Source organism: Patiria miniata, unplaced genomic scaffold (assembly GCF_015706575.1).
Source record: "Patiria miniata isolate m_02_andy unplaced genomic scaffold, ASM1570657v1 HiC_scaffold_27, whole genome shotgun sequence".
In the NCBI taxonomy this organism is placed as follows: domain Eukaryota; kingdom Metazoa; phylum Echinodermata; class Asteroidea; order Valvatida; family Asterinidae; genus Patiria; species Patiria miniata.
The window spans coordinates 9,214,671-9,227,103 of NW_024037066.1; the positions used below are offsets into that span (position 1 = coordinate 9,214,671).

Consider the following 12,433-nt stretch of genomic DNA (forward strand, 5'->3'; position numbering starts at 1 on the left):
CAGAAAAAAATCCATCTCAAAGAATTGCATACCTTCCTCTCTTTTACCTGCCGGACAGCTTCTTCATAGTTTGGAGGCGGGTTGGCAAATGTGGGTTGAGTGACGGACCGTGTCATGCCAGAACCAATGCCAAGGACATTCCTCTCTGTGGGGCTGCTGGGTAATGAAGCAGCTTTCGACGCTACCATGCCGTTGGGTAGAGCAATGGACTGGGTGTCGGGGCTTTGCTGCTTGCTGAAGAGAAACGGTTGGCCGTTGGGTGGCGGTGTGGCAAAGGAGAAGACCTTGGGCTGTTGGTTCAGCGTGTGGGCGAAATCTTTGCTGTGGAACATGAAGGCGCTGGGTTTACCTTCCGGTTGCAACTGCTGCGGGGATAGAGTAGTTGTCTTTCCAGCAGGCGACTGTTGCTGCTGCTGGTGTTGCTGGGTGCTGGATTGAGAGAGAGACAGGGGCGACAGATTAGGCTGCTGAAGCTGCTGCATTTGGAGCTGCATCTGGGAGAGCTGCAGCATTCGTTCCAGCTCCTGGATCTTAAGTTGCTGCTGGAGAAGTAGGTCATTGCTGATCTGGCTGCCGGCAGTGTTGGTGTCCAGGGACGAGACGTCCATCATGTCCTGGGTGGTGTTGTCACTGTTGAGGATGTCTACTGGCAGGATGCTGGAAGCTGGAGGGAGTGGTTGGGGGGATTCTAGCGTAGGCATGGTCTGGTCAAAGGGGCTACCTTCCCGTCCGGACCCACTCATAGTCTGCTGATTGGTGGTACTGACGGTGTCAGGGCTACACACAGGTGTAGTCAGCACGTTTTGGAATGTGGGGGGCGACATGGGATCAAATGCGCTCCCAGGTGACATGGGCTCTGATGTTACAGAAAATGAAGAGCGATACTCGGGAGATACTGGAGGTGTGCTCAGTGAACCCTGCACAGTGCTAGCAGTTTCGCTAAAGGGCACATCTAGGTCTGTGGAACTTGAGACTCTAGTACTCGATGTAACAGTTGTGGTGCTGACCTCATTCGGTGAGGTCGCTGACGTGGTGACCTGTTGTTCTACGTGCGGCCGCAAGCGTTCAACCAACTGGGGTTTGGTGCCTGATACATGAAGTCCGCGGTTTTTCAGCTCAAGTTTTAGTTCAGAGACTTTCATGTCCTCCAGGTTGGACAGACCGCGAGGTTTCCCTTGCAAAGCGGCGATGTTGGGTTTGACATCGGGCTGCTGCTTGACAGCCACAGGCACTGGTGGGGTTACTGGAGCTGTTGGCACAGCAGCACCAGCAGCAGCAGTTGTCGTCGCTGTTGGGTTGGAAGTAGTGTGCGTGGAGGTGACTGAAGTATTGGATGATGAGGCACTGGCGGTGTTCTGTTTCTGGTTGGCTGTGTTGGGCAGAATCAGCTGCTGCTGCTGCAGCAGCTGCAGCTGCAGGTACAACTGCTGCTGCATGAGTAGTAGATTGTAGGGATTGCTGACTGTGCTGGCCTGCTGGGGCTTACTGGACTGCTCGTTGGGTGGTTTGTACTCATGGAATTTGATCTCTTTCGGCTTGGGCCGCTTAGTCTGTTTCTTGCGGGGTTGCCTAGGGGAGGGGGTTACCTTCCCAGAGGACAGGGTTATGTTTGACACTGCAGATATCGGCGTGAAACTGTTGCTGGTGATTGGAGGAGGGCTGATGAGTCCTGGCTCCTGTTTGATCGTGACAAACGTCTGCCCGGCCTTGGGTGAGAGCAACTGTGAGGGACTGCTAACACTGGACCGCTGCTGCTGCTGTTTTTGCTGCTGCTGTAACTGTTGCTGCTGTTGTTGCAGGGTTTTGGAGTGGTCTGCAAAGGCGCTGGAACTTTGCGCAGATGGTAGGCTCCCTCTGCTGAGTTGTGATTCGGCCTGACTGACGTCAGACTGTGAGGGCGACAGAGCCTCGTCACTGAAGCCTTCTTGGCTGTCTTCGTCAAACTCATAAGGACCAATGTCAAGGCTGTTTGTCTTTAAAAACTTCACCTTGCCATCTGAAAAACAAGAATAGATGACATTGTAACAGCAATGTTTGCATTTCATTTATTTGAATGAACTAATCCCTAAACCCCGAAGGATTCTTTGAGGGTCAAGTACCAAATACTACAGAATACTACTTGTGTTGTGCACTCTAGTGTTGAAGAAAGATACTACAGGTTACTGCTCAGTAGTATTTTGTAGCCTTACAGGCGGTTAGGGTTAATCATTGCCATCTTATTTACGTGTGCAATCTGCACCCACAGCACCTGAGTATCAGAGTCTGTTGTGCGTGCCAAAATGTTCCAACATTTTAATGATTGTCATCTTCCCAATACACTGATATCAAGTTGGCATCAATACCCTCCTATTTTAATGCCTTATCTCAAACAGGATAATGACGGCTAACCTTGAACCAAGCTCGAGATGAAGTGAAGGTTTGGAAAAAACCTTGACTGCTCTGTCTGAATGGCGCCCTCTAGTGTCCTACCTTTGACAGCCTGTTCCACTAGCATATTCTCCGTCTTCAGGATATTGCCCTCAATCAGCTCCAAGGGGCCGGGCCGGTTCTTGATCTTACTGTCCAGGTCTTGCTCTAGACGGGAGCGTTTGAGTCGCTGTTGCGTGGCATTGACCAGCGGGTCCACATGGGTGTCTGAAACATCAAAACAAGACATACAAATGTAAGAACAGCAGCAAACCCAGATGCAAATTTTTACACTCCAAGAGGAGTGTGACACATCTAAGATTCATCGTTAGAAGGAGATGACTGACTGGCCTTTGCAAATTCAGGGGAGGGAGGGGATTGGACTACATTTCATCAATTTCAAAAACAGTTATCACTTATTCTCTGGTTTAATCATTAAAAAGTATTAAGTTAACAATCAAACACTTTTTTCTGGAGGGGGAGGTAGCAGATAAACCTCATTGGGTACTCTGATCCATTTGAGTTCCCACAAACTCATGATGATGCGTTAAGAATTTCACGAATTTAACATCTTCAAATGTGACTCAGTTATGTTCAATGTGACCTCATATACTAAAAATTCTTCATTAACACCGGGGGGCTCATCACGGCTGCCCAGTGCCAAGAATTCCAACAGGACAGTTTTGATTAAAGAAATCAGGGGCACCATCTCAAGATTAATTGAAACGCTTCCACTCTTTGTAAGGCAACTTCCTGCCCGGAATAGCAATTCTAATTACAGTGCCGTCCTGTCCACGTGGTTCTGGTGACACAATGAAGTAATTGGTAATTAGGGAGGTGCTTGATTAAGATAATTAACAGAATTCCTGTCATAAATTACTGGCAAGAGGGGGTGATACAAATGAGGGATTAAGTAATTTTGTGAAGAAATTGCTCGAGTCCTTTGTATCAATGTAGGTTGTACAACATGTGCTTATCTAAAATGTTATCAAGATTCTGTATGAGATAGAGTTGTCTTGGGTGCGAGCTCATAGCTGTGATTTCTAGTTGATTATGTAAATATTGGAATGAGTTTCCGGACTTTCATTGCATAATGGAAAATACCAATCTAATCAGGTGTCGCAGTGATGCAATGCAAGGAATCTTCATATCTTGCTTCTAAAGGGGGACTTTGAGTTTTTAAGCATCAATGTACACAAGAGGCAAATCAGGGATGTTTTTAAAGATGGGAAGGGTTTTGGCCAACTCGTTAAACTCACAGTGACCAAACACGTAATGAACCAAGATTTGCAATACTGCATCAGTTGAGGAGGAACAAATTGGATATCTTTCAGTTATTGTTGGTAATTAACACTGGCACGACCAAAGGTATGTGTCGGATGGAAGTCATGTGGTTAATCGTCACTCCTAAATCCATTATCATCGGCCAACTTCAAGAAAATCACTAACTTTTGAGAAATGAGAAGTCACACCATTATTCCTGTAACCCCCCTCCCCCCCCCCAAAAAAATTATGAACAGATAAAAATGGTACAAAGCTAACACAGATGGCTGTCAAAAGATTTGTCATCTGCCATGGTCATCTGTTAGAGCGTTCCACATCTGCCCACGTAAATCTGCAAGCAGAGCGTGGACGGAATCCGGTCATGGATGAGCTGACTGGGGCAAACAGCGAGCACCATCAGAACAATGAAACGTTTGAGATGAGCCCTGGAGCTAAGTTAGTCTGCCTGTCCTTGGAGAACAAATCTAGCTGTTTACACGGTAGACTGGACATTTTGTCTATGGCAGGATTTTGAGAATATTTCCAGGCAATTTGTCTCTTCTATACATGTACTTCCTCTACAAACATTTGGAACATGTCTGTGAAATAAGTCTAAACGATGAGACATCTAAGTAATTCATCTTGACTTTGAGATGAAATATCTCTGCCCAAAAGCTGCAAAGTTTGTTGTGGATTTCAGTATGGAGCTTATTAAACTCCAGCCGATGCATGGAGATGGCTTTCACGGTTTGTTTAGGTCAGGGCCATGAACAAGGCTGTCACAATTCAGTACTAACAACTCTTCCATTTCAAAGAATGATTCAGAATTTCATGCAAAAAAAACCCACAATTGAAACAAAATGAAAGCGTGAATCATAGTCAACCCACAGTTTTGGGAACACTTTGTACATTTGTATATCTTTCCTCAGCAAGTTGAAACTTTTTGGATCAACATTAATCACGAGTCCCCAAATGACTTCAAAAATTTCTCTCTCAAACCAATTTTTCCAAAAAGAAAAAAGTCAAAGACAAGGTTCCAGTCTGTTTCATTCTGTTCCCCACTCTAACTACCTACCTGCCAAGATGTGCTGATTGACAAGGTGTGACTTCTCAGGGCGAAGACGGATCTTTCTCTGCAAACTGTCCCCAACCTGCAAAAACAGAGAAAAAAATGACATTAGAATTGATGGGCTGGGTGACACACTCCTTTTAACGGTCCGATAATCAAGGGGGGGGGGGCACAGGCAGATATTCTTTGTGCTGAAAGCTAAAAACTGTCTATTGCATGATCCGATACCAACTCCTATGGTGGCTTAGGGTACCACAACGGGAACTGACCCAGTTTGATGGTATCAAGTTGAAAAAGAGCCATTGGTTTCAACTCGAGAATCTGCCACACAGCAGGCAAAAGCAGAGCCCAATTTCCCTGAGCTGCTGAGCTGAAACTATTGCTTTGCAACTTTATGGTGTAAGACGTGGACAGCAGACTGGAGTGTTTGGGATCAGAACCCCCGTCTCCAGTCCAGTCCTACCCCTAACATCTACACATGTTGCTGATCACTGGTGTGCATATTATCCCTCTCAAAACTTTCCCTGATACTTTTATCCCCAGATTGTAGGTTTTGTTTGTTGGATTTGAACAACGGCACTGCTGAGCAAGAGGCTTAACTACCGGGGGTAGATGATACATGCCCTGTGTAAGAATGGTGGCCTGTTTTCAATGCCAAATTTACTGAGGGGGTAACACTACTGACCTAGTCCACAATTACAAAAAATATGGGGAGGAAAAAGAAGGCATCTTGGATGTTGAGGCCCAATGGTTAGAAGTGTAAACTCAAAGGTCCTTTCAAAATTTGTTCAAAGTTGTGCATGTCCATGTGTGTTCTTGAGCAAGACACTTTACCACAATTGCCTCTCAATGCGCAATGATTATGTGAAAGAAGACTTGGGTATCATGTGTCATTAATATAATAACCGATATGTGTGTATAAGAGAATACTTTAAAGCAGTTGGATTCAGGAACATGAAAGCTATTAGTACACAATGCTTTAGAGTCAGAAATCATTCACAATAAGGTACCAGGACAGCAAAGTAGCTTATCAATTGTGAAGACCTCTTAAGTCTGAAGGGCAAAGACAGGGCCACCAATGGAGAACATACCCTGAGGAGTCCAAATTTGTTGTGATATGTTATCAGTGTTTACTTCCTCTCTGGCCCACCTCTACTCTCGAGATACTCTATCACTGAATTTTTTTTACACTGGGTTAGTCTTTATGAATGAGTTCAATTAATAGCTTGATAATTAACGAATGAGTTTACAACTGGCTTCACATCCATTTTGTAAAATCCACATGTTTGTAAAGATGGCTGATGGAATTAATACAAGGTCTATTTGGATCAAAGTAAAGCAAAAGGAGGATTTAAAAAATAAAAGTTTGATAAAATATGGTGACTGTACAAAACTTCAATTCTAACTAACCCTCTTCTTTTCTAATGATAAATGCATTTCAATTTTTGAAAGAAATGTGTATAAGGTCACAACAATTAACAAAAACAAAATATCAAGATGGTTGAGGTAGTGCCTTTCTGGTTTTTAAAACACAGTGAAATGTTAAGCTTCCTGTCTTCTGATCACAGGAATATTATTTTTAAAGACAGAAGAGAAAGAGAAGAGCAAGGAAAGTGTGACTGTATTTTTTAATTTTAGTGAAATATAATTGTTTCGATTGGAGTAATTACCCAAGACATGTTACTTGCATCACAGGACATTTAAGTAATGCTTCTGAATCAGTCCAGGATGGCAAAGTCATCCAGACTGAGGACAGCTGTTGGGTTTGATGGATCAGAGGGACTCTAGAATACTTCCAGAGTCTTATCCTGATCCGATGCTTGCAACAAAGCTCCTAGCTTTGGGAGGGGATTATTGAGCCAGGGATCGGGAGATGGGAGGTTGGGGGGGGGGGAGGGGGACACCAGATGCTCCACTGGTGCAGCAGAAGGAGCTCCCTCACCAATGATGACATCTGGGCTTAGTGGAATGCAATCCTGGAAAACTCGGGGATTCGTTGCTGGACTTTAAAATGTTCACAGCAGTTAATAAAGTTCTCAGGTAAGGATGTCAGATGTGACATTTCCACAGCAATCCTTAATGCGAGTAGGAGATGCCAGGCTGCGCACAAACCTTAAGGCACACCTTTTAGGTCCTGAGACTGAAGTTTAAAACTGTTTTACGTACTCTTTGGAGACATTAGTGTTTCTCTAGCCATTTTGAGGCCGATTTAAAAAAGCAACTAATCAGGAGGGGAAAAGGAAAATGAACAAACGATTGCAATTCAGTCGATATGTCAGGGAAAGGGTTGAATGATTATCTTCTGACCTTTGCTAGAAGAATATAAGGTTTTAAAATCAAAATCGTCATGAAGGTGTGACATGTACCGAACGCAAGCCCACGTAATCATGCATAACCCAATACCGTCATTACCAATATCCTATAAGCAAGTAAAAGTACACCTCCATTTGCCCCCAAAACATCTGTCTGAATGGATGGCGACCTCTGAGTAATTCAGACAATTGGATTTAGGAAATTAGCCTAGGATTTGGGCCGATGGGTTAAGTTCAATTTTCTTTTACGTAGCCATTTTGCCTGAGGCACAAATAACGTATTCGCAACCTCAAAATAGAGCGCAACCTGATACTGATAAGTCGGTACAGTGAAACCCTCTTTGTTTCTTAGTTTTTATTTTCCCGTAGTACAGTTGCACATGTCTTTGAAATTGTCAGGCGGTGATTCTGGCTGACAGGTACTATTTTGACATTTCCAGCACGTAGATGGTGTTTCAGGTGGATGATGTTTCAGTCCCCAGAGGTGGCCGCAAAGAGATTTCAGCATGAACTGTATAGGTGTGTGGTATAAAGCAGTTTAGCAGACTTGATGATTTTCTGCATTCTAGGCATAGGTACCCTTTTCCTGGGCAGGTAGCTGATGAGCCTGGGGGTTGGCCAACGACAATGGTGACATTCAAAATGAATCCCAAAAATGAAGTAGGAAGGATATCCATTTCCTAAAGGATTTAAAACAGATTTGGATTTTAGCGTCTCGTCTTAAAAAAGGGTTACCCCTCCAACAGCCCCTCTCCACACCCATCTCCCCCCAAAAGAAAATATCACAAAATAAGTGACATCTTGTAGTCATCTTGTCTTAAACTCATTAATAATAGTTTCATATGTACTTAACATTTCTTTTTGTACTGTTGGCGAAAACGTCGTTTACAAATCCTCTGATAGTTTTGCATCATTGACACAATCTGATTTTCAACCAATGAGACAGAAATCTCTCCCCTGGGTTTTAAATATCACTGCTTATCATCCATACGTTTATTTCCCTGACTTTACAGGCTGGAATTTGGTGAATGAGTAACCTTTGGAATGATAAAAGATGAGACTGGAAGAATCTGGCTGATGCAGGATGAGGAATTACATGAACAAGAAAAAGGGGAAACTGTCAGAGACGATTTTACTGCTTCCAAGTCTCAACACAATTTTAAAAAATCTTAACGGGAAGTGCTTACTACAAAGGACCAAGAAAACTCATACGTACAACAAATGTTCCGTGGCAGTAAGTCAGTGACCTGATATGATCACAAGAGGGCGATAGACTTACAGTCAGAATTCCGAGGTAAACTCTGCCCAAGGCACATGACATGTAATCTCATTATAGTAGGGATCACAACCTTGCCTATTCATGTATTTTCAGCTAATTTTTTTCTTCTATACTCAAATAGGCTGACTGGTTTTTCTTTTCTGGTATAATTGTCCGTGACTGCAGTGTTGGAATTCTGAGGGGAGTTGTGGAATGCTGCGCTCTTGGATATAGGGTAAGCCAGGTACTGTAGAGTCTTTTGATTTTTATGATTTTTATGGGGGGGGGAGGGGGTCGTCAAAAAGAAATTCTGATGATTGAACATTTCGTTGTGATATTGGAAAGACATGGGATAGGATGGCTAGTGTAGGGTTGGGGAATGTGGCCAATGCGATAAAAATGATGATTGTGATATTGGTTGTGGTGACAAAATGATAGTAAGATTTTGAAGATGCTAAGGATGTCTACAATGATGAATGAATCAAAGTGATGGTGCATGCGTTGCTCACAATAACGATCGTGATGATCGTAAGGCTGACATTGATGAGTCATGATAGTGAGGACTGTGACAATAATGTGGTGTGGTGTTAGTAATACATGAAATGACAACAGCAGTGATGCTGGAAAATGACGAAACACAGAACATTGTGAGGAAAGGAAAACGATGACTTTCAGATGGGATACATCTTTGGCAAATCTCATCACAGGCAAGAAGTGAATCGTGAATGGTGAAAAAAGGGAGAGTGCACAGCCCTTCGATCTGAAAAAAAAAGCCACTCAACAAGTTGTTCAACACTGGCAATGACCATCCCTTCCTAATTTGTTCCTTTGCGGACGCCTGCGTTGCAGTAAAAGTGAAACGAAAGTAACAATGAAACGAAACCCTGCAGCACGCAGCAGCTTCAGTGCTGCAACTCCTCAAGCGTCCTCTGACACGAAGCAGCCAATCTTAACACGAAAACTGACCTCTTAAAAAAGCCGAAAAGGACCACTGCAAAGTTCAAAAGCACCACCATAAACCAAGACTCCAAGACCAATGTCCAGTGCTGTGCTGTCCACTGTGCGAGCCTGGCTCCTGTCAAGTCGAGCCCCTGTCCTATTAAACCTAAGGGGGGTACAAGCCGACCCTCTAAATCAACTTGGAGCACAAGGCACAAGTACAGTCTATGATCCGAAACACACTCTTTGCTTGTAGTTGTTACACTTGTGTTGAAAGACATGCACATGCCTGTGTTACTTGTAGATGCAACTACTGGAAAAATATAATTGAATTCTATGCATTGGACGTAAATATTTCAGTAATCTTATTCATCCACTGTGACATTTTGTACAGTAAAAAAAAAACTTAAAATACCTGAAACCTTAAGAAAATATTTTGATTAGGATTTTTTTGTTGGAAAGGGCAATTAGAGCTATGCAGGATGAATTAAAGTGTGATTCAGTTGGTTGGTATTCTTCATCACCGAGTATTATACTGAATAACAGGGTCATTTAGAATATAAATCTAGTGTCCATAAATGATTTAACAAAAGTGGTATTTTTAAGAAACATTTCCAGGAACGTAAATCCCAATATAGTAACAGCTCACAAAACTGTACACAAAATTCTTCAGCAGAACTTGGGGATGGAGATAGTGAAACAGTTTCAGTAAATTCAACTGTCAGATGGTTTGTACTATTTTCCAAAATTCCTGGCTTGGAAATCTTGGAATGTTGCAAAAAAATTCCGCCCAAAGCCCACAGCCTAAGGAGAAAACATGTCGGACATTTTCTTATTCTGGTCTCCCACAAAATTGCTGAAACTATTCGTGAATGTGGGTGCCATCTGGAAAGGAACGCCTGCTTCTCCCTGAGAGCGGAATTTCACCAATACATTTGGGGGACATCCCGCTCAAATATTTTATTATGTTTTTTTTCAAGGCCTCTTTTGATCACGTTCTGGAGAAAGACATCCAAGGTCATGATTTTTTTAATACTTCCTTTTCACTCAATTATTTAAAATTCTAAATGTCCTTATCAAGTTGGAATATCAAAAAGTTATCATTTTAAGGTACTTTCTAAAAACTAAAACTAAAAATGAAAGTTCACATTCAAGAAATAATACATCAAAGTCATTGCCACAGTTAAAATAATGACTTGTGTTTAAGACTGCCGCGATGTGAGCGACGCGGTAGAGCAGTAAAGATGCTGGCATACTTGCTAACTGAAGGTCTGAGCTTCCAATCCAACCACCATTACTTTTGTTTCGCTTTAAGAGATGTCAAGAAATCAATTGATTGCAAACAACAGATGAGAATGAACTTGACCCTACTTGAGTATTCTGAACAACAAGAAAATTTAGATATACATGTAAACAAAATGTGCAAATTGCCTGTAAACACTAGATCCAATCCAATCATTTTCCAGCCAATTCTGAACCAATCACAAACTGATTCCCCCGGGGAAAGCCCACCCATGCAGACAGCCAGTCCGATCAAAACACAAATTTGCAGGATTATTTTCCAAGGTGCAAATTTTACGTCTGGCGATCAGCTCTGGTGTTTTCCCCTGGTTGAGTTTTTTTTTCTCTTTTCCAGAAGTTGCTCGGTGCACCCTACACTAACAAATTACAACAGCTATGAAAATATTGGGCTTAGGCCTTAGAAGTCTGGTAACCTGGGGGCATGAAATCAGGGGTAAGTGGTTTATAATTGGTGTGTGGGGCTTGGTAATCCATGGTTTAACGCCTCTGTAATATTATCATCATTGTCACCCATTGGAGCGTAGTGTCAGGTAGGTAGGGGAATGCAAACTTCTTCTAAGGTTTTGGTGATTTTCTCGGGTATGTTATACCCTTGGGATGAGGAAACTAAAGGGATGCTTTGATTCTTTTTGTAGGACAAAAGGAATATGAAAGTGAAAATGGGTGGTTAAGAGATAAAGATCAGATGGTAGTACACGGTTGACTAGCCAGGGAAACAAGCAAACCTTGAAAAAACCGAAGCAAAGGGTAGGAAGAGTTTTGATTCCCCCTTGGCTCAGGATGTTTTGGGTTGGTGTTCATGTATGCCAGAGGGAATGCTGCGATTTCTGGACAGGAAAGGGAATAAACAAGAACAGAAAGCTGTAACACCCATGTCCTTGCTAGAAGATAAAACCCGTGAAAAAGTAACATTAGTTCAACACGTAAACAGGGGTTATTCTTGGAAGATGATGGTTTGGTTTCCCCCATGGGAAGACGGAACATTGGGAATACAAAAAGAAGACTACGGGAGGCAAGGAAGTGCATCTTGAGAGATAAAGCACTGATGCAGATGTCAACTGTGTCTCCAGAACAAAATTGACGCTGAGGGGGTAATTGTAACCCCTGGGGGAGGGGAAGTTGTAAAGCCCCTCAAAAGGTTTGAGAGGATGTTTCTGTGTTTGGACAGGTATCAAAAACAAAGGAGTGGAATGAATTCAGTTGTTGTAAACTTTGAGAAGTAGTCACGAAATGCAGGACACCCAAGTTCTGTTGGTGAAATAAAATACTTTGGAGTGGCTGTTAAATTATAATTTTTTGCCTTTACAAAAAAAAGCCTTTATTTTGACTTTTTTTCTTTTCTACATAATTTCTACAGGCATCAATGAAAACATGTGATGTACGGTATCATGTAGTACGTATGTAACTTCATACTTTTTATGGGTGGAGCAAATTTTGAAAAAGAGGGGGTGGAGGAATTAGACAAAAATGTCCAGTCTAATTTTATTTTCCTTTTTTGTTTGTTTCCCAAGTTGGTTGTTCTTTCCTCAACTTTGGACAGAAGTCTCCAATTTGTCGGCAAATCCCCTAGCCGGGACTGTAACCAACGTGTTGACATTTATCATCACTCGCTGTACGTGTGCGTCACGCCACTTCTAGTGTTTCCTCCTCTGTCTACGAGGAGGAGAAACAAAATCCCGCACATTGTGTCCAGCGTCACGAAATAATCCGGTCAACAGCATGAAGTAATATGGTCGGTGATTGTGATGATATACAGTTGTACACAGGGGCATTTGATATCTGGTTAAAGGCAGCGCTGTAGTCGAGTCTAGACACAAGTCCACAAACACAGGTGTACAAGTCAGTTCACAAGTCTCGTCAGAAAGATCTCAAGTCTATTCACAA

At 42.6% G+C, this 12,433-nt stretch overlaps 1 protein-coding gene across 2 annotated transcripts in view; it reads right to left on the bottom strand.

The window, feature by feature from the left end:
• Positions 1–12,433, bottom strand: part of LOC119734226 (myocardin-related transcription factor A-like) — a 44,228-nt gene that overhangs the window by 6,199 nt on the left and 25,596 nt on the right. Inside the window, exons 4-6 of one of the 2 annotated variants that reach the window (XM_038207597.1) lie at positions 4,745–4,820; positions 2,470–2,634; positions 48–1,996 (exon numbers count right to left, since the gene is read on the bottom strand). In XM_038207597.1, coding sequence (XP_038063525.1) covers positions 48–1,996; positions 2,470–2,634; positions 4,745–4,820 — 2,190 coding nt within the window. Of the gene's footprint in view, positions 1–32; positions 1,997–2,469; positions 2,635–4,744; positions 4,821–12,433 lie in introns of both variants that reach the window. The other variant, XM_038207596.1, reaches the window with a different exon arrangement.